General features: G+C 54.6%; 2 protein-coding genes and 1 non-coding gene across 5 annotated transcripts; all 3 read left to right on the top strand.

The window, feature by feature from the left end:
- The first annotated feature begins 987 nt into the window (after positions 1–987).
- Positions 988–17928, top strand: EIF4G1 (eukaryotic translation initiation factor 4 gamma 1). 3 transcript variants are annotated; one of them, XM_065876042.1, is made up of 32 exons: positions 988–1095; positions 1387–1473; positions 1992–2012; positions 2583–2759; positions 2989–3088; positions 4170–4282; positions 5072–5164; positions 5383–5449; positions 5774–6595; positions 6861–6949; positions 7037–7223; positions 7316–7449; positions 7578–7736; positions 7890–8075; positions 8263–8460; positions 8668–8814; positions 9027–9263; positions 9474–9578; positions 9694–9853; positions 10057–10157; positions 10967–11069; positions 11312–11414; positions 11641–11873; positions 12017–12135; positions 12261–12433; positions 12732–12857; positions 13009–13090; positions 14629–14727; positions 14841–14975; positions 15101–15182; positions 15320–15460; positions 17585–17928. In XM_065876042.1, exons 1-32 carry the CDS (start codon positions 1036–1038, stop codon positions 17767–17769), a joined length of 4824 nt encoding a protein of 1607 aa, XP_065732114.1. In that variant the 5' UTR covers positions 988–1035; the 3' UTR covers positions 17770–17928. The 3 variants fall into 3 exon arrangements, with proteins under 3 accessions (XP_065732114.1, XP_065732112.1, XP_065732113.1); XM_065876040.1 differs by lacking the exon at positions 1992–2012 and having other exon boundaries at positions 1036–1095; positions 7887–8075; XM_065876041.1 differs by lacking the exon at positions 1992–2012 and having other exon boundaries at positions 1036–1095.
- LOC136122979 (small nucleolar RNA SNORD66) lies at positions 9902–9977 on the top strand. The gene has a single exon (XR_010655868.1). It is a non-coding gene; the product is annotated as a small nucleolar RNA SNORD66 (small nucleolar RNA).
- A 2653-nt stretch (positions 17929–20581) lies between the features above and the next one.
- Positions 20582–27021, top strand: FAM131A (family with sequence similarity 131 member A). The gene is made up of 6 exons (XM_065876827.1): positions 20582–20674; positions 21314–21456; positions 23623–23716; positions 23951–24133; positions 24290–24406; positions 25958–27021. Exons 1-6 carry the CDS (start codon positions 20587–20589, stop codon positions 26431–26433), a joined length of 1101 nt encoding a protein of 366 aa, XP_065732899.1. The 5' UTR covers positions 20582–20586; the 3' UTR covers positions 26434–27021.
- Positions 27022–27445: the final 424 nt, after the last annotated feature.

A 27445-nucleotide genomic window follows, 5' to 3' on the forward strand; every position in this document is an offset into this window, starting at 1 on the left:
CGGCGCCCTGGCCCCGTGGCCCAAGCCCGGGCCCCGGCCCGCCAGGGCCTGATCCCCGGCCCACGTGTGCCCGGCCTGGCCCGGCCTGGCTGCTGGGTGGGGGTGGGGGAGCGCGGGGCCGGAATATGCGGTCCCCGCGGGCTGGGAGGGCGCCGGGTTCCCCGGCCGCTAAGTGCCACCTCGGTCCGACCCGAGGAGGCCCCGCGGGCGCAGGCACCGCGGCTCCCGGCCCGCCGCCCCCTCCCCCCTTTGCGGCCCGGCCGCCGGGAAGTGACACGTTGTTCTTTGGCACTGGCCGGCGCTGCGCAGGGAGGGCGCAGGGGAAGGAGGCGGCGGCGGCGGGCAGGGAGGAGCCCCCGGCCCCGCCCGCCCTCCGGGCCGACCCTCACTTGCTTCAAACCGGCTCCTCTTCGGCCGCCGCCCGCCTGGCCTTTTACGGCCCGACTACCGCCCTTCCTGGCCTCCACTCTTGGGCAGCGGCAGGCCTCGTCTCTGGCCCCGCGCGGGTGCCCCCGCGGTCACCCGCGGCAGGCGTGCCTCGTGTGCCCCCGGGCCAGGCCCCGAACCCGGTGTCCCCGGGTGGGGGGTGGGGACACCACGGCCGAAGCTGCTAGCTCCGTTTGTGATCCGGGAGCCTGGTGCCAGCGAGACCTGGAATTTCCGGTCTGGTTGGTCTTGGGCCCCGCGGAGCCAGGTTGATACCCCTCACCTCCCAACCCCAGGCCCTCGGATGCCCAGAACCTGTAGGCCGCACCGTGGATTTATTCTTAACCGAGGGGGTGAGTGAGGGGCTGTTTCAGCAGGCCAGGGGGGTGGTTGGAGGCGGTGTGGGTTTGACAGGGTGTTGGTGGGGGCGTAAGCTGGGTCTTTAATGTTCCTTCACCCGCTTGGCGCCTCCGGGGCTCACTGCGGGCCCCAGCCCTTGCTTCAGCCCTTCCCCCACTCCATTTGCCTTCAGCTTGGGTCCCTTCCCCTTTCTGAGCTCCTCTCTTTCCCAACAGGTGCTGGGGGGACCCTGATGTGGCACCAAATGAAATGAACAAAGCTCCACAGCCCACAGGCCCCCCACCTGCCCCATCCCCTGGACTCCCACAGGTAATTAGGGAGGAATTAGCAGTGACTGGGGTGCAGGTTGGGGAGACCAGGCAGCCGGGTCAGGAACAGGTTCCAGCCTCTGGATTTTCCCACCCCTTTCTGTGTCAGGGCAAAGTGCAGCTTCCTGCTGCCAAATTGAGACATGGCCCCTGGGCTGTTCCCAGGGGCTGTCATGGGGAGGGTATATGTGGACTGTTGAGGCTCTTGCCACAGATCTGCCCCCTTCACCAGCTTGAGTTTCTGCCCCACCTGGGTTTCCCCTCTTGCTGAAATCTGGTCTCCCCCCTTCAGCCAGCGTTTCCCCCGGGGCAGACAGCACCGGTGGTGTTCAGTACGCCTCAAGCGACACAAATGAACACGCCTTCTCAGCCCCGCCAGGTGAGGGGCTGTGGGGAGGGGAGTAGGGGACATGGGTGGGAGCCACGTAAAGCTTAGGCCAGTTTGGGCCTAGGATGGAAACTACGGAGGCCCTGTACCTGCCCCAGTTTCCTGACAGTTGCTATGTGTTCTTTCATGGGGCTCTGCACTTCGCACTGTTGATTACTTACGGTGGCTGGCCCCTCGGTTAGTATATGGTCGGTGGGGATGGCATTACTAGGGGTCCTGGTGCCTTAAGAATTGGGGGCAGTGTTGGGCCCTGCTGCCAGCTCTTTGGGCCCTGCTTTCCTATTTCCTCCTTTTACTGGGAGGTTGCCATTGCTCCATTCCCCATCCCTTCTTTCTCTTTGGACTGTGGGAAGATAAACACTCCAGCTGGTTCTTGCCTTTCTCTATTCCCTAAATTCTTCCTCATTAAGTGGGAGAGGATTCTTGTCCTGCGTCCTTCATATTTTCCTTCATCTTTTCCCCTCACCTTGGGGATAATTCTCTTCTTTCCTGTCCCCATGTGCTCTCAGGGAGGATTCAGGTCTCTGCAGGTAATACCCCTTTGCTAATCCTGGACTCTCTCCTGGTCTCACCATTACCCTCCACCCTAGTCAGGGGCTAGAGACAGGGACTGGGGTTCCTCAGGGTGGGGACTTGTTTGCTGTCCAGGTTGTCATTCTGAGGCTGACCAATGCATGTTAGGGGCTAAATCTTGCATAGCGCGTATCTGGGAACTGGGAGACTTGCATGTTAGCGGTTAGCTCCTCAGTACCTTAGGGTGGAGCAGTGCATGCTGGGGAGTATGTTGCTGAAAAAGGCTTTACTTAGGCATGATGCATCTGGGTGTTAGGAAGCCTCTGCTGAAGGATGGACTGGAGGAGGTGACATGAGTATGCATGGCAAGGAGGGAGTAAATATGCAGAGTGCAAAGTGTGTATCTGAGTTTGGAGGGCACATTGTGAGTACAAGAGGCCACTTGGTCAGGTGAATCTTGGAAGTGTTGGTCCCCATGCTCCAAAGCCCCTGGCACTTCTGTCCAGACTAGAGATATAGCAGAATGGCCATTTTGCTGTCCACTTCCTCCCCTTCCCAGTGCCAACTGCCTTCCTCCCTCCTGACAGCACTTCTACCCTAGCCGGGCCCAGCCCCCGAGCAGTGCAGCTTCCCGAGTGCAGAGTGCAGCCCCCGCCCGCCCTGGCCCAGCTGCCCATGTCTACCCTGCTGGATCCCAAGTAATGATGATCCCTTCCCAGATCTCCTACCCAGCCTCCCAGGGGGCCTACTACATCCCTGGACAGGTGAGGCTGGAGGCTTGGGGGCTGGAGGCCACACAACCTTGTACCCCAACTCCCACTTTCCTTACCCTGACCCCCCAGTCCCATCTCTTCTCCAGAGGTGGGACTTTCTTCTGGTCATTGCCTAGAGTTGGCTTGTCCTGTCTTGCCTTATATTCTCTTTGTAGTCTGATATGGTATTCGTAGCTCCGTCAACTCCTCTCCCCTCCTTCTCCCCCTTCCCCTCCACCAGGGGCGTTCCACATATGTTGTCCCGACACAGCAGTATCCCGTGCAGCCGGGAGCCCCAAGCTTCTATCCGGGTGCAAGCCCTACAGAGTTTGGGACCTACGGTAAGCAGGGGAGGGAGTCAGGTGTGAGTGAGTCCCAGGGAGCATCTAAACTCACCTATTAATTGCTAAGACCCTTCCCAGCCTTGTTTCTTGGTCTAAAAATGACAGGGGTAGCAGGGATTGGTGCTTAATATGTAACTGGTGTTGGGGGGTGGTACGGAGAGGATTTTATACTGTTGCTGAGAGTTGGAGTCCTCCCCATGTCAAGGAATACAGTTCAAGCACTAGTTTGAAGGCATATTAGTAAATATTCCCTGTGACACTCGTTCCATGGTTGGGGGGAGCCCATGTAACGTGGATCTGAGAGGTTTCTGTAGCTGTTTTTCGTTTATATTCTAGGAAAGGATTAGTCTGTTCTTTATGGCAGTGGTTTCCAAAATTTTTTGACCATCAGGAAAAATTTTGAGTATGTACTTTTAATGTATGTTTTTGTTTGTTATACGTATGCATAATTTAGACAAATAGCACTTAATGTTGCTTGTCAGAAACAAACAAGTGGAGGTTATGGATGATATTAAAGAATGTATCCCATTTTGGAGACCATTGCTTTAAGGAATTTTTCTCATCCTGGGCCTGGTTCATAATGTTACTTTTTGTTTCCTTGCCCCTTAGCAAAGGGCTGGAGACTGGAATTGGACTCAGGTTGAATGGAACAGGGTTGGCAAATCTGTTTTTATCATTCCCAGCCAAAGACCTGATTCTGTTTCAGGTTAAGTAGTTGCTGCTCTCTCAGAGTATATGTGTGTGTTTTGCTGGGGGTGGGGTGCATACGTGTTACCTTACGGGGTAGAAGAGGAGCAGACATAGTCCTGGTAGCTGGTGTGTGGTGGGGAAGAAGTGCCTGCCTACAAGGGGTGTGTGTGTCAGTGTTAGGAATTCTTGTAAACGCAGTTCAGACTGGTTCCCCAGCTTTGATAGACACCTCATTCCCTTGGGGAGGAGGGTGGGGCAGGGCGAGGGGCCAGCTGTGGGTGATGAGAGGTTCTCCAGGGGGTGGGAGGTGTTCAAGCAGGCATTTGTATGTGGTTGGGCTCTGACCCTGCCACTGTTCTTCCTTTCCGTGTCCCTCCCGCCCCCGAAGCTGGCGCCTACTACCCAGCCCAGGGTGTGCAGCAATTTCCCACTGGTGTGGCTCCCCCGCCGGTTTTGATGAACCAGCCACCCCAGATTGCTCCCAAGAGGGAGCGGAAGACGGTGAGTAGCAGCAGGGGGCTCTAGGATATCTGGGAAAGGGAGAATCAAGGTCAGGCACATTGTGGGTCAGGGAGCAGGAAATTGAGGGAGATCTTCAGCTGAGAGTAGGCAGAGAATGGGGATCTGTGAAGTGCTTAGGTTCTTTGTAAGGTGCTAAGATTTCCGTGTAGAAGAAGCTTACTGGAAGATTGGAGTGTCTGGTGGGGAAATTCCTTAGAGACCTGGGTCCTGGGTCCGTAACATCTAAGTTTGGTTTTGGGTTTCTGGTGGCTTGCCTTGGAAATGGTTTGCTTTCTGTGGCCCCACCCCCCAGTCCTGGAAGCTCTTGAGGCCTCCGCCTCTGCTCGGTCCTCAAGCCCTGGGCGTGGTGCCCAGAATAGGGTGCCAGGGCTGGGGAAGCCGCTGAGTCACCCTCGCTCCACCCACTGGATCTGGTCTCTGCCCCCAGAGATCAAGCAGACTAGCCACAAGTGAGCCGGATGGGTGCTATATGGGGGTCCTGGGCCCCAGGGCATGCAGCCACTTCTTGGGGACTTCTGGTTGGGCAGGGATGAGGGAGGGAGGAGCATTGTGATGTACGTGGCTGCTGTGAGGTCAAGGGTGTCTTAGGGGTAGCGGCCAAGAGGAGACTATAAGAGCAGCTGGATGGGTTGACAGTAGAACTCATGGAGTTTCTGGCACCCACCTGCCTGCTTCTCAGTGAGGGGTGGGGAGTCCTAGGAGTGGGGCAGGGTGGAGAGGTGGGTTCCTCCTGCTTCCCACTCATCCTGTAGCTTTCTTTTCCCCCAGATCCGAATTCGAGACCCAAACCAAGGAGGGAAGGATATCACGGAGGAGATCATGTCTGGGGCCCGCACTGCCTCCACACCCACCCCTCCCCAGGTACTGTTCTTTGAGTGATGCCCTGGCTGGGATGGCTGTTTTGCCCTGGACTCCTAGGTCCCTGGATCTTTTTCTCCAACTTATTTATTTCTTCAATAAATAAGGGATTTATTTCCCTGCTTTCCTGGATTTCTAGGCGGCTAAAGTAGAAATGGCTCTAGTAAAGAAGGGTTGTGGGACTCTTCAGGGCAAACTTGGTAACCCTTTGTGTCCTGCAGACGGGAGGTGGTCTGGAGCCTCAGGCTAATGGGGAGACACCCCAGGTTGCTGTTGTTGTCCGGCCAGGTAAGTAAGCAGGTGGGGCAGAGCCTTTATGGGGAAAAGGAGTGTGAACATTTAAAAAACCAAGGAAGTGGAGTGACTTGAACTGGGTGCCAGAGAAAGCAGTGTGATTGGTTCATCCTGTTTTCTTTTCAGAGAAGAACTAGGTGTCAGGTAGTCAGATTTTAGGGTAGATTGGATTTTGAGTGAGAATGGAAAAGACCTAGGTGGGAGAAGACTGGTGTGTGTGTGTAGGGGGCTGTTAGGTTGGGAATGCTTGGCTGGGAGGAGGAAGAGCAGTAGCAGTGAAGGACTTGCCTCTAATTACTCGTTCTTCCTATGGTGCAGATGACCGGTCGCAGGGAGCAATCATTGGGGAGCGGCCAGGACTGCCTGGCCCAGAGCACAGCCCTTCAGAATCCCAGCCTTCATCACCTTCTCCAACCCCATCACCACCCCCAGTCTTGGAACCGGGGTCTGAGCCTAATCTCACAGTACTCCCTATTCCTGGGGACACTATGACAACGGGGATGATACAAACATCTGTAGAAGAATCAACCCCCATGCCCCCTGAAACTGGGGAGCCATATTGCCTCTCTCCAGAACCCACTCCCCTCGCTGAACCCATACTGGAAGTAGAAGTGACACTTAGCAAACCAGTTCCAGAATCTGAGTTCTCTTCCAGTCCTCTCCAGGTTCCCACCCCCCTGGCATCTCACAAGGTGGAAATTCTTCCTGAGCCTAATGGCACAGTCCTATCTGAGAATTTGGAACCAGAGTTGGAGTCGAGCCCGGAGCTTGCCCCTCTCCCTACCCCGGCTTGTCCCTTTGAATCCCCCATGCCCATTGCTCCAACTGCCCAACCTGAGGAGCTGCTCAACGGAGCCCCCTCGCCACCAGCTGTGGACTTAAGCCCCGTCAGTGAACCAGAGGAGCAGGCCAAGGAGGCTACAGCATCGGTGGCTCCCCCCACCATCCTTTCTGCCACTCCAGCTGTGGCTCCTCCAGCTGCTTCCCCTGCTCAGGAGGAGGACATGGAGGAAGAGGAAGAAGAGGAAGAGGAAGGAGAAGCTGAGGGTGAGAAGGGAGGAGAGGAACCGCTCCCTCTAGAGAGCACCCCTGTCCCAGCCCACCTGTCCCAGAATTTGGAGGTGGCATCAGCCACCCAAGGTAAGGTGTGGCTGGATGGTAGAGGTGGGGCACGCTGGGTGTGGTTCTTTTTTTTCATTGATGACTTCTTGTGACATTGTATCTGGGTCATAGAAGCCCTGTAATGGAAGGGTTAGATTCCATCTAACTGAAGGGTTAGATTAAGGAATTCTAAGTCAAGAGAAGGTGTGATGAAAAAAGGGAATATTGTACAGTGGCTGCTTTTTATTTTTCTGAGGGGTTTGGGGTACTCCTTAAGTTATTCTCACTCCTCCCCCCCAAATAGTGGCAGTATCTGTGCCAAAGAGGAGACGGAAAATTAAGGAGCTTAATAAGAAGGAGGCTGTAGGAGACCTTCTAGATGCCTTCAAGGAGGTAAGGGATCAGAAAGTGGAGGGAGAAGGGCAAAGTTTGGGTATGGAACAGCGGTCACACTGCAACCAAAATGTCCAATGGCTACAGGTGAACCCAGGAGTACCAGAGGTAGAAAATCAGCCTCCTGTAGGCAGCAATCCCAGCCCAGAGCCTGAGGGCAGCAGTGTGCCCCCGCGACCAGAGGAAGCAGACGAGACCTGGGACTCAAAGGAAGACAAGATTCAAAATGCTGAGAACATCCAGCCGGGGGAACAGAAGTATGAATATAAGTCAGGTATGCAGAAGGAAGGGTTGAGAAGGGTTGAGTATGCTTACCAGGGCCCCAGGAGAAAGCAGTGTGATTGGTTCATCCTGTTTTCCTTGCAGATCAGTGGAAGCCTCTAAACCTTGAGGAGAAAAAGCGTTATGACCGTGAGTTCCTGCTTGGCTTTCAGTTCATCTTTGCCAGTATGCAGAAGCCAGAGGGATTGCCCCATATCAGTGATGTGGTGTTGGATAAGGTTGGTGGGCTTAAGGGAGAGGGTAAGTTTGGGCAGGTTGGCTGGCTGGGGAGGAGCCAGAGGTCTTGAAAGAGTGGTCAGTAGCTAGCCCTAGCCTGTTTCTCATACCTTCCCTATCCTTTTCGCAGGCCAATAAAACACCATTGCGGTCACTGGATCCCGCCAGACTTCCAGGCATAAATTGTGGCCCAGACTTCACTCCGTCCTTTGCCAACCTTGGCCGACCAGCCCTTAGCAGCCGTGGGCCCCCGAGGGGTGGGCCAGGTGGGGAGCTGCCCCGAGGGCCGGTGAGTGGGACTGGCAAGGGGAGTTGGGGGTGTTGGCTTCCTGTATCTCATTGTGGGGGTGGGGAGAAGTCTGCCCTGGAGATGTGTGGTAGTGGTAGTAGGTCGTGCTGACTAGTTCCGTGGCTTCTCTTGTCCCCGCTCCTTGCTTAGCAGGCTGGTCTGGGACCCCGGCGATCTCAGCAGGGCCCCCGAAAGGAACCACGCAAGATCATTGCCACGGTGTCAATGACTGAAGATATAAAGCTGAACAAAGCAGAGAAGGCCTGGAAACCCAGTAGCAAGCGGACAGTGACTGATAAGGACCGAGGGGAGGAGGACACTGATGGCAGCAAAACCCAGGTACCTGCAAGTCGTGGTTTGGTCTCCATTCCTTCTTTGCAAGGTCTGCCCTCTGAGCCAGCCTTGCCCTCTTTGCCTCTGTCCATTCTCATCACTGGTATCTACTTTGTCCATCCCTCCCAGCAGCCCCTGTTCTTCTGAAAACCTCACTGGATTCTATGCTTTCTCTGTCTCCTCTTCTCTCCAGGACCTGTTCCGCAGGGTGCGCTCCATCCTGAATAAGCTGACACCCCAGATGTTCCAGCAGCTGATGAAGCAGGTGACGCAGCTAGCCATCGACACCGAGGAACGCCTCAAAGGGGTCATTGACCTCATCTTCGAGAAGGCCATTTCAGAACCCAACTTCTCCGTGGCCTATGCCAACATGTGCCGCTGCCTCATGGCGGTTAGTTTCCACTGTTTTATAAACCTTGTGGTTTAGCTTCCCACTTCTCTTCCTAAGACTCTTGAGTCCAGTTTCTTGGTTCTCTATCCTGTGCTGTTGGTGGCAGAGCCAGGGCCAGAGGTCTTCCTGGGTCAGGTAGTTGAAGACTTTTGGAGGGTTTTCCCTGCCCTGGACTAGTCTGAATGTGGCGTTCTCTTTGACATACAGCTGAAAGTGCCCACTACAGAAAAGCCAACAGTGACTGTGAACTTCCGAAAACTGTTGTTAAATCGATGTCAGAAAGAGTTTGAAAAAGACAAAGATGATGATGAGGTTTTTGAGAAGAAGCAAAAAGAGATGGATGAAGCTGCTACGGTGAGAGAAACTCCATTCCCAGTTCCACTGCTCACCCAGATGCTACTCAGCTGCAGAAGTGGGGGTGGGGATATTGGTGTTTTGGGGGTTTCTCTGCCTTAGGACGTGAGTGCTTGCTGCTAGGTTTAGGAATCTAGATAGTGGAAGAGAGAACAGTTTTAGCTGAGTGGCTGGCTGTCTTTTTGATGTGGTCCCTGTCCCATGACCGGCAGGCAGAGGAACGGGGACGCCTGAAGGAAGAGCTGGAAGAGGCTCGAGACATAGCCCGGCGGCGCTCTTTAGGGAATATCAAGTTTATCGGGGAGTTGTTCAAGCTGAAGATGTTAACAGAGGCAATCATGCACGACTGTGTCGTTAAACTACTTAAGAACCATGATGAAGAGTCCCTCGAATGCCTTTGCCGTCTGCTCACCACCATTGGCAAAGACCTGGACTTTGAAAAGGCCAAGGTAGGGGCTCCTGGGGTATCGGAGAGGACAGGCTGAAGCGCGTGGGGTCTGCGGTCCACTGGCAGACACCCTTCCCAGTTGTTGTGTCTGAGTGGCACTGTGTGCCACTGAGCTACAGTGGCGGAGCTGAAGGCCTGAGGAGGGGCATGGTCTGTAGTTGGAGGTGAAGTTTTAGAAGTTCCTGAACTTGATCCCTTTGCTTCTTGTTAGCCCCGGATGGATCAGTATTTCAACCAGATGGAAAAAATCATTAAGGAAAAGAAGACTTCATCCCGAATCCGCTTTATGCTGCAAGACGTGCTGGATCTGCGACGGGTGTGTGTCCCCTCTTTCCCACTGTTTGCTGCCTCTGACCCCACAGTCCCAGTTCCTGACACTTTTGTCTGGCCCTGTCTGATGTAATTACCTTGTGACTGGCCTGTCGCCACAGAGCAATTGGGTGCCGCGTCGAGGGGACCAGGGTCCCAAGACGATTGACCAAATCCACAAGGAAGCTGAGATGGAGGAGCATCGGGAGCACATAAAAGTGCAGCAGTTAATGGCCAAGGGCGGCGACAAGCGTCGGGGTGGCCCTCCAGGCCCACCCATCAGTGAGTTTGAGGCTGGGACTGAGGAGGGACAGTGTGAGGGGTTGTGCTTTCCACTGATGACTTCTTGTTAGTGCCACGTGTCTGGGCCACTGAGACCCCATGATGGAACTGAGGATCTGAGGAAGGGAGGCTGGGGGCAGCCCTCGCGAACAGGGTTCTTGGGACTTACCCATCATTCCAGTATGCTTTCCTTTTTGTCCCAGGCCGTGGCCTTCCGCTTGTGGATGATGGTGGCTGGAACACAGTGCCCATCAGCAAGGGCAGCCGCCCTATTGACACCTCACGGCTCACTAAGATCACGAAGGTAGGGGTGTGTGTGTTGGAAGGGCTGATGTCAGTGATGGGAGGATAAAGAGGGGTCAGATGGGCCTTAAGCACAGGTTTGGATCTTAATCCCCTCACTTGTCTGAGGTTGGGAAGGTGACAGCTCAGTTTTCCCCCTTAGACTAGCTGGTTAGATTGCTAGAGACGGGACTGCCAGCTCTAGGGGATGTATTCACATTGGTCTGGACCACTGGTCAGCACCCTGACATGCACACCAAATCCAGCCATTCCCTCCTTCTCTACAGCCCGCAAGCTAAGAATGAGAGTTTTCTACATTGTTTAATGGTTGAAAAGAATCAAAAAGTGAACGATACTTTGTGATAAGGAATTATATAAAGTTTAAATTTCAGTGTGCATTGTTTTTTTTTTTTTTTTTTTTTGGCGGTACGCGGGCCTCTCACTGTTGTGGCCTCTCCCGTTGCGGAGCGCAGGCTCAGCGCTCCGCGGCATGTGGGATCTTCCCAGACCGAGGCACGAACCCGTGTCCCCTGCATCGGCAGGCAGACTCTCAACCACTGCGCCACCAGGGAAGCCCTCAGTGTGCATAGTTTTATTGGAACATAACCACACTCATCCCTTTTAAGTATTGTCTGTGACTGCTCTTGTGCTACAGCGGCAGAGTTGAGTAGTTCAAACTGCCTGGTCTGTAGTGAATATTTACTGTCTGGCCCTTTACAGGGAAAGTTTTCCTGGCCCCTGGTCTGGGCCCCTTACGGCTGTGTGTGGTGAGGGCTGGCGGGGGCTTTGGCTGGATCAGACCCGTGACTCTCACTCCCTTTCCTTCCTCAGCCTGGCTCCATTGATTCTAACAACCAGCTCTTTGCACCTGGAGGACGATTGAGCTGGGGCAAGGGTAGCAGTGGAGGCTCAGGAGCCAAGCCCTCCGATGCAGGTATGGAGGCCACTGTAAAGAGCTGGGTGGTTAGGAATCAGCTCTCCTGAGGGCAGCGTCTTCTCTGTCTGTACCAGGGGCTTTCATTACAGAGTGGTTAGTTAGGTAATACAGGCAGTGTGTACTTGGCACTAGGGACTGAACTACTCTAGTGTCAGGACTAGGACCGAGCATCCTAAATTGGCCAGTAAGAGATAGGATGTACGGAAATAGGTTTTAATCTGGGTTTTCTCCCTCCCCAGCATCAGAAGCTGCTCGTCCAGCTACTAGTACCTTGAATCGCTTCTCAGCCCTTCAACAAGCAGTACCTACAGAAAGCACAGATAACAGACGTGTGGTACAGAGGTGAGGTTTCCTCGGTGTCTTTGTTTTCACACTGGGAGTACTGATTGGGTTTTGACTGCTGCCATAGGAATCCTTACACCTGTAATGCTCAGAGCTTCCGGCTGAGATTGGGGCATATACCTGATGACAAGAACAAGGCCTGACAGTTGCTCAGCATGTTGGATAGTTAAACAGGAGTGCATGTGGGCAGTACAGGTGAGAGACGATGTGCCTGTCTTTCTTCCAGGAGTAGCTTGAGCCGGGAACGAGGTGAGAAAGCTGGGGACCGGGGAGACCGCCTAGAGCGGAGTGAGCGGGGAGGTGACCGTGGTGACCGGCTTGATCGCGCACGGACACCCGCCACCAAGCGGAGCTTCAGCAAGGAAGTGGAGGAGCGGAGTAGAGAGCGGCCCTCTCAGCCTGAGGGACTGCGCAAGGCAGCTAGCCTCACGGAGGATCGGGACCGCGGGCGGGATGCTGGTAAGGGGCTGGGGGGTGGGGAAGGGAAGGGTGTGGGCTGGTTTGGGACTAGCTAGTACCCAGACAGTGTCTTCAGGGCTCCAGACCCTGCTTGCTAGGAAGACTGGAATTGAAGAATCTCTGATCTGTTTTTCTATGCTCAGTGAAGCGAGAAGCCGCCCTGCCCCCTGTGAGTCCCCCGAAGGCTGCGCTCTCTGAAGAGGAGCTGGAGAAGAAATCCAGGGCCATCATTGAGGAATACCTCCATCTCAATGACATGAAGGTAAGCAGTGGGAGTGGTCTGAGTGACAGCAGGGTGGGCGGGAAGGGGCCTGTGCCGACAGGCATGGGTGTAGGGTCTGGGCCAGACAGTGACTGGTCTCTCTTCTGTGCGCTGCGCCCCTGCAGGAGGCGGTTCAGTGTGTGCAGGAGCTGGCCTCGCCCTCGCTGCTCTTCATCTTTGTGCGGCACGGCATCGAGTCCACACTGGAGCGCAGCGCCATTGCCCGTGAGCACATGGGGCGACTGCTGCACCAGCTGCTCTGTGCCGGGCACCTCTCTACTGCTCAGTACTACCAAGGGTATGACTTGGTGGGCCTCCCACTTTTACATACACACAAATTTCCCTCCTTTGTAGGACCCGTGGAACCTTAGGTAAGAATGTAGGCTCCTCAGCCATCCTGGTCAACATAACTTTTGGCAGGGTTGGGGGTGAGCCATCTAAGGAGAAGACGACGGCCTTAGTTTGAGATAATTGCCCCATGTTTAGGAAGTGTTGCTGAAGTGCTCCACGGTTGATCCTTTAGCCGTGCCTTTGCCCCAGCAGGAGGGTAGGAGTGCAGCTTGTCTCTCCTAGCTGACTTTGAATTCTCTTTGCAGGCTCTATGAAATCCTGGAATTGGCTGAAGACATGGAAATTGACATCCCTCATGTGTGGCTCTACCTAGCAGAACTGGTAACGCCCATTCTGCATGAAGGTGGGGTGCCCATGGGGGAGCTGTTCAGGTTAGTCCCCTTTGGTGGAATTCAGGGGAGGTAAAAACAGGAAGGAGAGGGAGGGGAGGTGTGGCAACTTAGACCCCCGGCTTTAGGGAGGGATGGGATAGTGTGTTGAGAGGGCGTGGAAGGCTATCAACACTGGATTTTTCTCTTGTAGGGAGATTACAAAACCTCTGAGACCCCTGGGCAAAGCAGCTTCCCTGTTGCTGGAGATCCTGGGGCTCCTATGCAAAAGCATGGTGAGTGAGAGAGCCTTTCAGAGGTAGTGTGTTGAGAACTTCTCTTCCCACCATGTGGTTTTGGGTGCTGGCAGTGACCCTGAAGCCTCGTGGTCCTTTGGTGGGATGGTAGTGCTGTGTGGGTACCTGGGAGAGGAAATGTCGAGGCTGGCACTCTCCCTCAGACTAGTGCCTGTTGTAGGTTCTGGCCAAGGCTGGAGGAGAATGAGAATCTAAGGCTCTAGGCCCTTGATTGATTCACTCATTCATTCAACTAGCATCTTTTAGAACATTTACCGTATACTAGGTACTGGGAGCATAGCAGTGAATAAAAACACAGTTAGGAAACAGGTTGGAAAAGAAACGACAGCTTAATGAAAACAACAGTGTGAAGTAAAGTGTGAAATAAAATAGCTGAAATGGAGTGCCTTAAGTACTGTGAAGTTGCAAAAGGGTGTCTATTTGGTAACGTTCACAACAGAAACTGCTTTGTTAAAATTAATTTTGATTAGCAAGGAGAAGGGTGAAATGATGGGAAAGGCAAGTCGGGTGTGGTACTTAGTAGTGGTGAGTTGTTGGGAAGTGCAGTTTTTTAAAAGAGTTCAGCTATCTGGAACTTAGAGGAGTAAGTCTTTGAATCGAGAGGAATTGTTCTTTCAGCAGCATATTACTTGTTTTAGGTAGAAATATGTACCAGGATAGTTTCTGAGAAATTTAAAATAATAATTTAAAAGAAAAAGCATATGGGACTATTTATGTATTTCATTGACTCTAAGGTGCCATAGATTCTACAACATCTTATGTATGCACTGCTGAGAAAGAAAAGACATGGTCATATTTTTAAAATGTGGTAATATGCCAACTGTGAGACAACTCAGTTTTAGTGGTGTTAAAATGGGCATTTTTAAAATCCATGAAGTACAGTAATTTTGTCAAGGGTTGATGGCGTCATCCTGAATGTCTGTTATTGTAAAACAGTGATGGCTTCAGAATCTCTTGCCCTTTACAGAAAATGAACTCAAACTGCCATTTACATGAAGATTTCTGATTTGTGTTGGGTTGGGGTGGGGACTTAACATCTACTTGTAAAATTTTCTGGACTTGGGAACCAAATAAGCATACTTGTTAGATGTTTTTCTCTTCCATAAGCATTTATTACTTGCAATAATGAAAAACTAAGCTATTTTAGAAAAAAATGTAGATGAGTGTGGAAGGCTAGGATGAGATATTTGGATTTGGTTGTTTACATTTTGTGGTCCAGTAATTCTTTGAGAATCCTGTGACAGCTAATTGACATTTTCCTAGAGGTCTCAGGCCATCCCCCAGGTCTCATAGCATGGTGGTGGGTGAGTTCTTGTGACTTGGGGTGGTTGTTTGACTGACGTTTGTGTCCGTTACTAGACCGTAGGCGTACTGTTCCCATTCAGTACCTCTGTAGCATTCTGAGCTGCTAGCAGGCACCTAGTGGGCTTTCAGTAGGCATTTGTTGGATGATATTTGTGGAGCTGTTAGCTTCTTGGAGAGAAAGAGAGTTGCTAAGTTGGTCTTATGTTTTCCAGGGTCCCAAGAAGGTGGGGATGCTGTGGCGAGAGGCTGGACTCAGCTGGAAGGAATTTTTACCTGAAGGCCAGGATGTCGGTGCCTTTGTCACTGCGCAGGTTTGCAGCTGGACTTAAGTTAACTCTAGCAGTTGGGGTCAGCCAGTCCTTTTCCTCTTCCCTCATCTCACGTGACACACTTACCTCCCAACTGTGGGCCTTTTTCCTTGCAGAAGGTGGAGTATACCTTGGGAGAGGAGTCAGAAGCCCCTGGCCAGAGGTTGCTGTCCTCTGAGGAGCTGAGCAAGCAGCTGGAGAAGCTGCTGAAGGAGGGCAGCAGTAACCAGCGGGTGTTTGACTGGATAGAGGTATATTTCTCCTGGATATTGGGGAAGAGAGATAAAGGAGAAGGTAGTGCAAGTGAGGGCAGCAAGAATGGAGCCTTCCAGGCATAATTCAGAACTTATGGGCCATTTGTCTTTCTTCTTCACAGGCCAACGTGAATGAGCAGCAGGTAGCATCCAACACACTAGTTCGAGCTCTCATGACAACTGTCTGCTATTCTGCAATTATCTGTAAGAGGAGCCAGGGAGTTGGTGGGGCAAGGGTGGGCCCAACAGATATGGAGGGAGGGAGGTTTTTGTCTTTGTCTCCAGTTCTGAACCAGGCTGAGGGTGCATTATTCCACTTATCCCTGTCTTCCTCCCTGTAGTTGAGACTCCTCTCCGAGTGGATGTTGCGGTGCTGAAAGCGCGAGCGAAACTGCTACAGAAGTACCTATGTGACGAGCAGAAGGAGCTGCAGGCGCTCTATGCCCTCCAGGCCCTTGTAGTGACCTTAGAACAGCCCCCCAGTAAGAGCCAGGCCACAGGGATGGGGTGGGCTGGAGGAACTACCAGATAGTAGGGGCAGTTGTGGAAAGGGTCTCAATCCAGGAGAAGTGGGTGGTCACTGGAGAGCAAAATATCCTGATGGTTGAGTCCTTTCCCCTGCAACAAACATTTGTTTGTTTCCTTACCTACAAGTGCAAGACTCGGCCTTGAAGGTTAATTGACTACCTGTTTTGTGCCTAGCCAACTGTTAGATGCCAGGAGTGCAGAGGTGATAAATGGTAACGTTTCCCAAGTATCCTGTGCTCCCTCTGCCTGGTACAGGGCTGAGCTGCTTTTCTTTGCCTCAGTTAATCCTCACAACTATTGTTTAGGGTAGATGGTGTTCCCCCCTTTTCCATATTGGGAGACTGAGGCTTAGGTTAACATGCCTGAGGTTAATGCATTTAGCAAACAGGTATGTGCCAGGACATTGGGATAATTAGCAGTGATTAAGTCAAGCATAGTTCCCATGTTGGCATGGAGTCAAGATGAATGTTGGAAAATGGATCTTGCAAGGGTACTCTCTGGGAGAATTTACCTAGTCAGAGAATGAGTGGGAATTGACACATGGGAGCTAAATGACAAGTGGGAGGGGGAGACTTGACAAGAAGGAACTGTGTGTTAAGGGAAGCTCTGAGGTAGAAAACATGATGCAAGGTAAAAACTGTTGAAGGAATACCAGTGTGGGTGGGAGAGCACAGCAACCAGTTGTATGTGAGGCAAGTTGGGTGGAGAGATGGATGTGGCCAGGTCATGCAGGGCTGTGTAAGCCACGGGATGAGTTTTGGGCTTTGATCTAAGGATAGGAGAGGGCCTTTATGGGATTTTAAGCAAGGATTTTAAACATTCTTTTTTAGTTTTTAGATCATCCTGGCCATTAGTGGGAAGAGTGTTTTGGAGTGGGGTGAATGTGAATGTGGCCGGATCAGCAGATCAGGGGTGTGTTGGTGGTGACTCAGCCTCACTGGTGGCAATGGAGATGGGAGAGGGGTGGGCAGACTCAAGACACACACTGGCCTGGGGGGCGGGTGGTAAGAGATTGGAAGACATATATGACTCCCAGGATAGTTTCAGCAGGTGAGGTGTTAGTGGGGGGTGCCATTCACTGGGCGGTAGGGAACACTGGGTCAAGTTGAATTTGGTCATGTTGAGTTTGTGGTCCTGGAAGGGGTGATCAGAGATGTCAGTCAGGTAGACAGCTGGGTATCTGATTTCATTTGGAGAGGAAGAGGTGAGGACTGGAGGCCCATCTCTTGAACTGCTGGCACCGGGCAACACATGTGCAAGTCACAAGAGGATATAGGATTGCCCAAGGGATACAGCCTTGAGGAGGTAGAGGTTCCACAGGTAGGGACCAAAGGAGGATAGGACCCTATGAACAAAGGACAGAGTGATTTTAGGAGAGGGAAGTGGTCCGTAATGCTAGATGTGCCCGGATTCCATAGGAGCAGATCTGAAAGTTAGGGCCTCTGGAGTGTGAAAACACGGAGGCCACCCTGGCAGAAACAGTATTTGGTACAGCAAGGGGCAGGATCTGGGTTGGAAAGGACAGAGTAATACCTGAATCAGGAGGAAAAGAAAACAGCAAGTATAGACAAAAATCTTTGAATTCAACTAATCTCTTGTCAAAAGACAGATCTTTTTGGCTGTAAAGAGATAGCAGTTGTAAAGGAGGCCTTTTGTGTTTAGATGGGAGAAACTTGGGCTTGAAAATACAGGGCAGAGTGGATAATTGATTGTATAGGGTCCCCGGGATGGGTGTGCATGGGATTTGGAGAACAAGCTTGGGATAAATAACCTGTTGCTGCCATTGCTGTGGGATGGGGGTGGGAGGCTGTCCATAGGCAGCGGTTGTGGATCTGAGGGTGTGCATGTAGGTTTCTGAGTTTTGGCCAAGTGACTCACTCTTGCACATCAGTCTCTTAGATCATGAGATAAGCATCCTGTCAGAGACATAGTTACTCTGGAATGGCCAGACACACAAATGTCAGCACGGTGGGTCAGGGCCTTGTCTCAGCAGTGGAGCTTAGGGGAGGGATCCCTGGGAGGGGGGATGGAGTGGTTGTGGGCAGCGTGCCTGTAACTGCTGTCCTGCCTGCTTGCAGACCTGCTTCGGATGTTCTTTGATGCGCTGTACGATGAGGACGTGGTGAAGGAGGACGCCTTCTATAGTTGGGAGAGTAGCAAGGACCCCGCTGAACAGCAGGGCAAGGGTGTGGCCCTTAAATCTGTCACAGCTTTCTTCAAGTGGCTTCGTGAGGCCGAGGAGGAGGAGTCTGACCACAACTGAGGGTGGGTGGGGCCGGGGACTTGGAGCCCCATGGACACTCGGATGGCCAAGCCAGCCGCCCGGACTGCAAGGGGGGGTGGCAGCAGCGGCAGCGGCAGTGGCAGTGGCAGTGGGTGCCTGTAGTGCGATGTCTGAGTTAATAAAGTGGCTGAAGAGGCAGGATGGCTTGGGGCTGCTTGGGGCTCCCCTCTGGGATGCTGCCAGGTGTCCCTCTCCTCCCCCTGGGGCACAGAGATATATATAAAGTCTTGAGATTTGGTGTGTCTTGGGGGGGGGGGGCACCACTGCCTGCCCCTGGTCCTTTTTTATTTTCTGAAAAAATCACTCTTGGGACTGCCGTCCTCGCTGCTGGGGGCATACGCCCCAGCCCCTGCACCACCCCTGCTGCTGCCTGGGCAGGGGGAAGGGGGGGCACGGTGCCTGTAATTATTAAACATGAATTCAATTAAGCTCACTGCCTCTCTGCTTTATGGCCTGCTCCCTCTGGAGAAGGGGTCTGGGTAGGTGGGCAACCTCCTTTCCAGAGCTGGCACTGTAGCGCTGTTCTCTGTAACTTGGCACCCCTCTTGCCTCTTCCCCTGTCCATGATCGGGAGGGCTAGGGAGTCTTTCCTGGAGGGTTGGCCCTCAAAGTGGACATGGTAAGGCTCACTGTTGATTAGGAGGGGAGAAGGGGGAGACAGCTGTGGGGTACTTCATAGAACACACTTGCCTGTCTCGGCTCCTACCAGAATGTGATGAAGACTCGTGTGTGAAGGCCCTGGGTTTCAGGCCGTCTATAGCTGAAACCTATGGCTTGAAGGTCTCATCTTGAAAAGAGGAGAACCCTGGACACAATGAGGTTTTCTGTCCCCATGCAGTATGACCGGTAGCACGGGCCCAGTGAGTCTTTGTCCGTGCCCCGTCCCTTCGGTTCCCACCCCTCCTGCCTTCAGGTCACTCCGCAGTCGGGTCTGGGAGCAGAGGACGAGCTTTTCTCGCCGGACTCGGCCCCAGACCCCATCTGTGTGGCTGTGACGTCCGCTTCGCCCCGCCCGCTTTGGGTGGTGACGCGGGGGTGGACACGCCCCCGCGCTTACGTCACCAGCCCGGTTCCCTCTCCCGGGAGCGTTGGCGGACGCGCGGCTCCCACCCCCTCCCCTCTCACGGGCTCTCCCCTCCCCGGTGGCGGCCGCGGCCCGACCCTCTGCAAGGCGATGGCCCGGGCCCCGAGCGCGGGCTAGCGTGCCTGGGTGCCCGGCCATGGGCTGTATCGGCTCTCGGAGCCCGGCGGGTCAGGGTAAGAGGCGGAGGCCGGGCCGGTGTTGGGGAGTCTGGCTGCGGCTGCCCGGTGCGCGGGCCGCGGGGGGGGGGGGGTGGGGGGGGCCTTGAGGAGGGGGCTGGTGTTGGGAGAGGGAGGAGCCTGCACTGGGGAGGCGGGCCCGGCAAGAGGAGGGAGCGGGCCGAGCCGGGAGGGGGCTTAGCCGACTCGGGCTCGCTCCTAAAGGCCTGCTGCCTGCCTCTGGGCTTTGCGGGGTGGACTCGTGGTCTTTCCGCCTGACTCCCCACCGCTGAGGGTGGCAGGAAGCGCACAGCCTAGAGAGGGGCTGGTCAACCCTCTCCAGCCCGTGGCGACTGGCCTTGCACGCCCACTCACGATCACCCCCCTCTGCCTACATCTCTCCTCTCACTGTCCTGGGAGTGGCCCTGTGCTGGGAACCTGCCTCTCCGAGCTGTGTCCCAACCCCCTTCAGGAGGTAGTCTGGAAACGCTGGCCATGCTCCCTACCACGGAGTTTTTGACTAAACTTGTTACCTGCTTTAGAGTCTGCAGGTTGATGAAGTGGACCGCGGCCCCATTTGGGGGCACCTGTGAGCACCTGATCACCTCTCACCTCTTAAAACTGTTTTAGTTCCCTTACCCCACTCCCAATGGAAACAAAAATCACCCTACCCTGTGGAGGGAAACAGGAGCCCAAGGGAGGCTATCAAGGCATCCTTCCCACAACTGCTGATCCCTGCTTGGGCCTTGGTTCCCACAGATGGTGGTGCACGCTGGGGCCTGGCCGTAGTTCTAGTGTCTGAGGTGGGCCAGCCTACTTAACTCCAGTGTCATGGATTTCTCCACGCCTTAGGCCAGGCGGGAGCTTGTGACATTGAGGGCTGGCTTTGGAATGGGTCCTGGGCTTTCAGGGCAGGCGGTCAGTCACACAGGCCTTAGTATGTGTGGTACTTGAGGTTCTTTGGAGCTGAGACTCTAGCTGAGATTTGTACTTTACTTGGGTTCACATGAGGAATTCTGGGATTTGTAGTCCTAAATTAATCTCATGACTTTTGAAGCTGAGAAGCAGCAGGCTGCTCTGATTCCTCTGGCCCTGCTAAGGCTTAGAGTTCAGGAAGTCATCCCTCCTTTAGTCAGGAGAGTTTGGCTGACCTCATGACTAGCCTCAAGAGCCCTGATTAGGTACCAGCTGGCAGCCAGGGATGGCCTGTAACCTTGTGTCTTCCTTCTGGTTGGTAGCATTTCTGGGGACCACCAGCTGGCTGAGGCTCAGGGACAGAGACGGCTGCTCCAGCTAAAGGTCAGTTGGCACAACATTGCCTGTTGGCACTGTCTAGGGGATGAGCCTCATCTCCCTGAGCTCCAGAGAGCTCAGCTGGGCCCTGGCACTCCCACCTCCTCAAAGCCATGAGGCAGAAGTGTTCTCCTTATGTGACTAGGCACAGGTTCCAAGTGGGGAGGGGACTGGCTCAGCATCCGGAGCCAAAATAGGAACAGAACTGGGAGCTGAGCCTGGAGCAGTTCTGGGCTTTTGGTTCTCTGCATCAACACAGCCAGCATGCCTATGATTTCTGTGCTGGGCAAAATGTTTCTGTGGCAGCGTGAAGGGCCTGGAGGACGATGGACTTGTCAGACAAGTCGCAGAGGTGAGATCAGGGACGCAGATGTGATTTGGGAGGTGATGGGAAGCTGAGGAGTAGGATGCTTATGTGGCAAGAGGAAAATTACTCTGGCTTAGATTTTGGGAACCAGGCTGAAATAGGAGCAACCAAGTTGGGGCCGAACAGGGCATTAAGAAAAAGCCTTAGGGGACTGGGGCGAAAGTCAGAAAAAATCACGGGTTTGTCAGAAAAGAAGAGTAAAGGGCTGCGCACAAGCTGTGGCTGGCGAGAGGAGGGAACCAGAGCAAGCCTGTAAAGGGTCCAAGTTGGTGGTGGTGATGGTGGTGGAAGACTGTGGTGTGCTTTCCAAGAGAAATGGGTAGGCTGAGAAACCTGAGAAAATTCCGAATTTATCAAAGTTTAGGTTTCATACCTAGGGCTTTGATGACACGATATATCTTGAGGAGGATGGTGAGGAGTGGCTGCCACAAAAGGGCAACCGGAGGCCTGAAGTTCAGGGCTGTGGGATGGGGGCTTTCAGACTTGCGGAGCGCTCCAGGTGGATGCTTATATTCTGGGAGGTGGGGGAGGTGGTATGGAGAAATGGAACGGCAACCCCGGATGAAAATGGGGATCTCGGCAGAAGTGGGAGCCCCGCTGAAAAGCCTTCCCCCCACCCCTCAGTGGCCTCGGATCCGGCGTGGGCTGTGGAGTGGATCGAACTTCCTCGGGGCCTCTCTCTATCTTCCTTGGGATCTGCTCGGACCCTCCGAGGCTGGAGCCGGTCCTCCCGCCCTTCCTCAGTGGACAGCCAGGACTTGCCAGAGGTGCTGGGCCCCTGGTTTTGGTAGTGGGGAGGGTGTGCCGCACCCCGCTTCGCCAGCCTACTCCTGGCTCCCTTCTCCTGCGAGCGAGCGGAGGCGCTATCCGGCCGGCGGGGCCCCAAGGCCGCCCCCATGCCGGTCTGCTCTGCTTGGCGCTGTGCCAGCGGGCGGGCTTTCTTGCGCCTTGGGCCCTGACGTCAGCGCATCCCGGGCCGTATCCCTGGAGACCCTGTTGCATGGTGATGGGTTGCCAGGGAGACATACACCTTTTCTCTGGGCCTGGGCCGCAGCTGCGTGAGCGCAGGCAAGGATGGCGGTGGCTGGGGGGACTGATGGGTGGGAGGGGGGCGAGCCAGGAAACACCCACCAGGTGCTCCTCCCCCCAGGCCTGGCCAGAAGCTGCCGGCACCACCCTGGGGGCGCTGTCAGCCAGGTACTGAAGGGGAGGGACAGGGTGGGCCTGAGGTCAAGGGGCAGGTGGAGTCCCTCTTCTGAGGGGTGGGAACGTAACGGAGGAGAGCTAGGCAATGCCGAGGAGGGGGCGTGTGCCTCTGACTTCATTCATTCATTGAGGGAAACGTTTCCCCGGGCTGCCAAGGAGTGCTGAGCCAGGGGTAGGGTGGAGGTAGGAACCCAGGTGAATCAGACTCAGGCTTTGCCATCCCAAGATCCCTCAGGAGAGATGCAAGGGCATCGCTAAGGTGGGGCTGCAGGCATCCAAGAGGACAGAGAGAGAAACTGGACTGAAAACGTAATGGGAGGTGGCACTTGAGGGTCAGGCCTTAAATGGTAGGGAGCATTTTGTCAGGCAAGGATGGCATTCTTCGCCCAGGGGAAAGCTGCGTTCCTTTGCCTGGAGGGAAGGTGGGGAAGTGGACTTTTACTGGGCAGAGGAGATCAGTGGTGGATTCCAAGCAGGCCTGGAAGGAGGCCGGGGCCTCACGTAGTGGGTTCCTTCAGTGCCTGACTGTGAAGCTTGTGCTTCACTGGGCCTTGGAGGAGTCCAGGAAAGATTTTAAATAGGGACATATTGTGAGCAGTTGCACTCCAGGAAAATTATTTGTTTACATTTATACTTTGCCTCATTCATTCAGCCTATGTATTTTGAGAGATTACTGTGTACCAGGTGCTATGTTAAACACAAGGGTACAGCAGTGACCAAGAGAGACCAAATTCCTCAAAGAGCTAAAGATCAACAAGAAATAAGGAAACACAGGAAATAGACCATAATGACACACATGGGGTACGTTGATTGAGGATGGTGACTTGTTACAGACTGCAGAGGGAGGATGGACTACTGGTAGGGTGGCCAGGAAGGCCCTCTGAGAGAGTAATATTTCAGCCAAGACCTCAAAGATGAGAAAGAGCCAGACAGTCATGGGAAGGGGGGAGGGGAACACTTACATACACAACATTCTGGGCTGAGAAAACAGTGTGTTCCAAGTCTCAGCGTGAGTTGGAACTTGGGGGACCACCACTTGTGCTAATATGGGCAAGGGGCACTGAGGGCTTGCCCTTGAGGAAGGGCAGTGGCAGTGGGAGTGGAATGGTTGAGGGTAGTATGAGAGACAGTTTGGCGATGGAATCATTAGGTCTTAACAACAGATACGGGTAAGCAGGATAGGGGAGAGCTGAGGTTTGGAGCCAGGCTGAATGGGCGAATGGTGGGGTGATGCAAAGTCAGGAAATCTGGAAGCAGGGCCAGATATGGGGAGAAGGTGTTGGGCTTGGTTTTGGTCATGCTGTAGGCTCTAGAAACAGCTAGAATGGGGGTCAGAAGACTGAGAGGAGGAGAGGGGCAAGGGAGAGAGGACCTGAAGGGAAGTCCCTCTTCCCATACCCTTGTCCCCTCCTCTTTGCTCTTCTCAAAGGCCCCACTCCGTTTACTTGCCAACCTGCTTCCCTCCCCTCTGCAAGCTGGGACGGTGGAGGGTTAGCTGCAGTTCTGCTTCTTTGGGCCTGACGGAGTCTCTGTTGCTCCCTGGGAGGACACAGTTTGCTGATCCTGGCTTCTTACCCTCTTACATATCCCAGCAGCCACTGGGACATCTGAGATGCTCTGGCATCTCTTCTCGGCTCCCACATCCGCTTGATGCCTTGGGTGGAGTACGGGCATCTGGGGGACACTGCTGTCAGAGGGGCACTCACCCTCTCATGCTGTCACCCAAGGTGAATGTTGGAGACACAGTCGCGATGCTGCCCAAGTCCCGAAGAGCCCTAACTATCCAGGAGATTGCTGCGCTGGCCAGATCCTCCCTGCATGGTATGCACCCTCTCCCGTGCCTCTGGCCATTTGGTCCTTTCTTTGCCCTTTTGCACATGCCCTTGGGGACTGTATCCTGTGAGCTCTTGCTGGGATCTCCCTTTTCCTCTCTTTCTCAGATGAATCCCAGCCTCCTCCTCCCACCCAAGGGCACATGTGGACCCTACCACTTCCCTCCCAGATGCTCCCTGGTCTTTCCCCTTACCAGCTTTCCTCGCTCTGGCCCACCTTCAGGTATTTCCCAGGTAGTGAAGGACCACGTGACCAAGCCCACTGCCATGGCCCAGGGCCGAGTGGCTCACCTCATTGAGTGGAAGGGCTGGAGCAAGCCAAGTGACTCGCCTGCTGCCCTAGAATCAGCCTTTTCCTCCTACTCAGACCTCAGTGAGGGTGAACAAGAGGCTCGCTTTGCAGCAGGTGGGTTTATCAGGGATGCTCGTGTGCCTCTCGTTGGGCCTGATGTGGGGGTTGGAGTCTTTCTACACCCCTGTGTCTACCCTCTCCTGTGTCCAAGGTGAGCCCTAGTCTTAGTTCATTCTCTCTGCTAAACGAATTCTGTGTCCTTCCTCTCAGGAGTGGCCGAGCAATTTGCCATTGCAGAAGCCAAGCTCCGGGCATGGTCATCAGTGGATGGGGAGGACTCCACCGATGAATCCTATGATGAGGACTTTGCTGGGGGAACTGACTCAGGTGAGGGGACATCCCATTGCTAGTGCTGCCAGCTGGGCTGGAACTGCCTGATAGGCCTTGTGATTCAGAGCTTGGCCTTTGTTTTGGAAGGGGAGATCCAGAATGTCCTCAATCTGTGGAAGGGGAGAGGAGAGGGACAGACTCTGTCCAGGTGGTCCTTGACATTCAAGGGGTAGGTGGGCTATCTACGCTTGTGGGTGGGCAGTCAGCAGTTGGAAATGGAGTGGTTCCTCTTCCACAGGTGCTGAGCCTTCTCTGCCTGTCTGTGCAGTTGGGCTTTGCAGTCCTGAAAAAAAAAAAGGCCCAGGGCTTCCCTGGCGGCGCAGTGGTTGAGAGTCCGCCTGCCGATGCAGGGGACATGGGTTCGTGCCCGGTCTGGGAAGATCCCACATGCCGCGGAGTAGCTAGGCTCGTGAGCCATGGCCGCTGAGCCTGCGCATCCGGAGCCTGTGCTCCGCAATGGGAAGAGGCCCCAACAGTGAGAGGCCCGCGTACCACAAAAAAAAAAAAAAAAAAAAAAAAAAAAAAGTCCCAGAGACCTCACTGATTCATTCTCAGCAGCTGCTCTCTGAGAGGGTCCGCTTCTGGCTGGCTGTGGCAGCGCAGAGGAGCCGCAGTGCAGCAGCACAGCTCCTCACAGGGCTGGGGCCCCAGGCAAACAGGAAGGCTTGCTGGGCCTGGACTGCCCACAGGGCCGCTGGCTCCAGCTCAGCATCCTTGCCTTCCAGCCAAGGCCTGCCTGTGGACCTTTCTCTGGGCCAGGGCATGCAGAGGGGACCCTGCGGGGGGCCGTGCAGCTGTGCAGAGGCCCTCCTTTCATCTTCCATTCTCTGAACCACATGGCTGACTTTCTCTGTAGCTTCTGGGCTCAAACCTCACAGGCCACCTTCCCCCCCCCCCCCCCCCCCCCCCCCCCCCCGGCCTTTGCCTTTGAAGATCATTGCCTCTACCCGCCCCGACCCCTCCAGCTAATTAACAAGTTCTCCAAGGTGGGCGATACATTAGAGCAGATTGGAGACTGCTGCTGTGGTCTAGAGGGGACTGATTTGGACGCCTGAACCACAAGCGTTTTTGTTTAATTGAGTTCCAGGCTTGCTTTGACTCCTGCTATAATGATGATAACTAACATTTATCCAAGGCCACTACTAGCCTATGTGGAATCTTTGTGCAAATTAGAAAAAGGCATGTCTTTATCTGGTGGGCACAGACCCATGCTAGAGCATGTTGCTTGGTGGGTAGAGTGAGTGCTGAATTTCAGCCCTCACTCACTGCCTTTGACAGGCTCCCCTTGTGCAGTGAACAACCTGCACCATGTATGGTATCCCTGTGTATTTTGTTTCATATGGTGTACCAGAGTCTGTTCTCTCAAGAACCCTGTAAATTTATAACCCCCAATTCACCATTAAGGGAATCGAAGCACTGAGAGGTTAAGTGACTTGCTCCAAGTTACTCAGCTCCTGTGAGGGTGGAGCTGAGAGGATGTGGCTTCCATTCCAGGTTGGCCAATTGAAGTGGGGCTAGCAGGGCTGTCTTCTTTCTCTCCCCCTGCAGACCTGGCTGGGCAGCTGCCCCTGGGGCCCCACCTCCAGGACCTCTTCACCGGCCACCGATTCTCCCGGCCTATGCGCCAGGGCTCCGTGGAACCCGAGAGCGACTGCTCGCAGACCGTGTCCCCAGAGACCCTGTGCTCTAGTCTGTGCAGCCTGGAGGACGGGTTGTTGGGCTCCCCGGCCCGCCTGGCTTCCCAGCTGCTGGGCGATGAGCTGCTCCTCGCCAAACTGCCCCACAGCCGGGAAAGTGCCTTCCGCAGCCTGGGCCCATTGGAGGCCCAGGACTCGCTCTACAACTCGCCCCTCACAGAGTCCTGCCTTTCTCCCGCTGAGGAGGAGCCAGCCCCCTGCAAGGACTGCCAGCCGCTCTGCCTGCCGCCAGCGAGCAGCTGGGAACGGCAGCGGCAAGCCTCTGACGTAGCTTCTTCTGGGGTGGTGTCCTTAGACGAGGATGAGGTGGAGCCAGAGGAACAGTGACCCAAATCATGCCCGGTGGTGGCATGTGTCCCCTGGCCGCTGCTGGGGGCAGAGCCTCTGTGCCCAAGCACGGGCGAGGCTTCCAGCAGAGCTCCAAAGCCTGGAGGGCTCCTGGGAGCACTCACTCCTCCATTGTGTGTTTGCATGAAAGTGTTCAGAGGAGGCAGGGGCCAGGCTGGGGGCGCATGTCCTGCCCCCACTCCTGGGGTTTGCCGGGGGTTGCCCGGGGCCCCTGGGGCATGGCTACAGCTGTGGCAGACAGTGATGTTCATGTTCTTAAATCAATACCACCACGTGCACATTTCCCCCTTGGGTGATGTGAACCCCTATGGGGGCAGCTGTGACTGGGCTGTGTGGGGTGGAGTGGGAGGGAGCCCTGCCTCCCCACCCCCTCCCCCTGCCTCTCCTCTGCTTCTCTCCTCACCTCCGAGTCCATGTGTAGTGCTTGACAGAATTGCCCCCGCCCGGGGTGGGGGGTGGCTCTGACCCTCCTGGAGCCTCTGGATTGAGCTGTCCCCCCAAGGGCCCCTCGCCCAGCTGGGCTCGTGCTGTGCTTCACCTGTCCATCATCTCTAAATCTTCTTTTTCCTAAAGAGGGGTCTTGGTCTGTTCTTTCAGTCGGATCTTCTCTGGGAGGCACTGGAATGATGAAGGCCTGTACTCTCGGCCCTTTCCCTGGCCCCCCTGGCGGGGTCTGGGCCCTTTCCCAGCTACTTGTAGGACATGTGGGCAGGGTCCTGGTGGCTCTCAGCCCGGGGGCTGCCCCATTCACTCGAGAGTTCTCTTTAGGGTGGAGCTGGAAGAGGGGATGGCTCTGGTTGCCACGGAGCCGTGATTTGGATGTTCTTCCAGAGAGGGCCACGAGGGGGCCACACAGGTGGCTGGGCAGCTGTCAGCAGGAATGGTGCCAACGCGTGACAGTCATGAGGGAGCGTCTCTCCTTGGGGAGGAAAGAGGGTAGTGCCTTTCTTGGCTGAACAAAAGGCCAAAGCTACCTTACTGGGGGACTGCG

The sequence above is a fragment of the Phocoena phocoena genome, chromosome 4 (genome assembly GCF_963924675.1).
Source record: "Phocoena phocoena chromosome 4, mPhoPho1.1, whole genome shotgun sequence".
Lineage (NCBI taxonomy): Eukaryota > Metazoa > Chordata > Mammalia > Artiodactyla > Phocoenidae > Phocoena > Phocoena phocoena.

Excerpts from the sequence above, each read along its gene's own strand:
- EIF4G1 (XM_065876042.1), top strand. The coding sequence starts at position 1,036 with ATGAACAAAGCTCCACAGCCCACAGGCCCCCCACCTGCCCCATCCCCT. Across the intron at positions 1,474-1,991 it reads CGCCTTCTCAGCCCCGCCAG|GGAGGATTCAGGTCTCTGCA; the intron begins GTGAGGGGCTGT and ends ATGTGCTCTCAG. Across the intron at positions 8,076-8,262 it reads CTGATGGCAGCAAAACCCAG|GACCTGTTCCGCAGGGTGCG; the intron begins GTACCTGCAAGT and ends TCTTCTCTCCAG.
- FAM131A (XM_065876827.1), top strand. The coding sequence starts at position 20,587 with ATGCCTATGATTTCTGTGCTGGGCAAAATGTTTCTGTGGCAGCGTGAA. Across the intron at positions 24,134-24,289 it reads AGAGGCTCGCTTTGCAGCAG|GAGTGGCCGAGCAATTTGCC; the intron begins GTGGGTTTATCA and ends CCTTCCTCTCAG. Across the intron at positions 24,407-25,957 it reads TGCTGGGGGAACTGACTCAG|ACCTGGCTGGGCAGCTGCCC; the intron begins GTGAGGGGACAT and ends CTCCCCCTGCAG.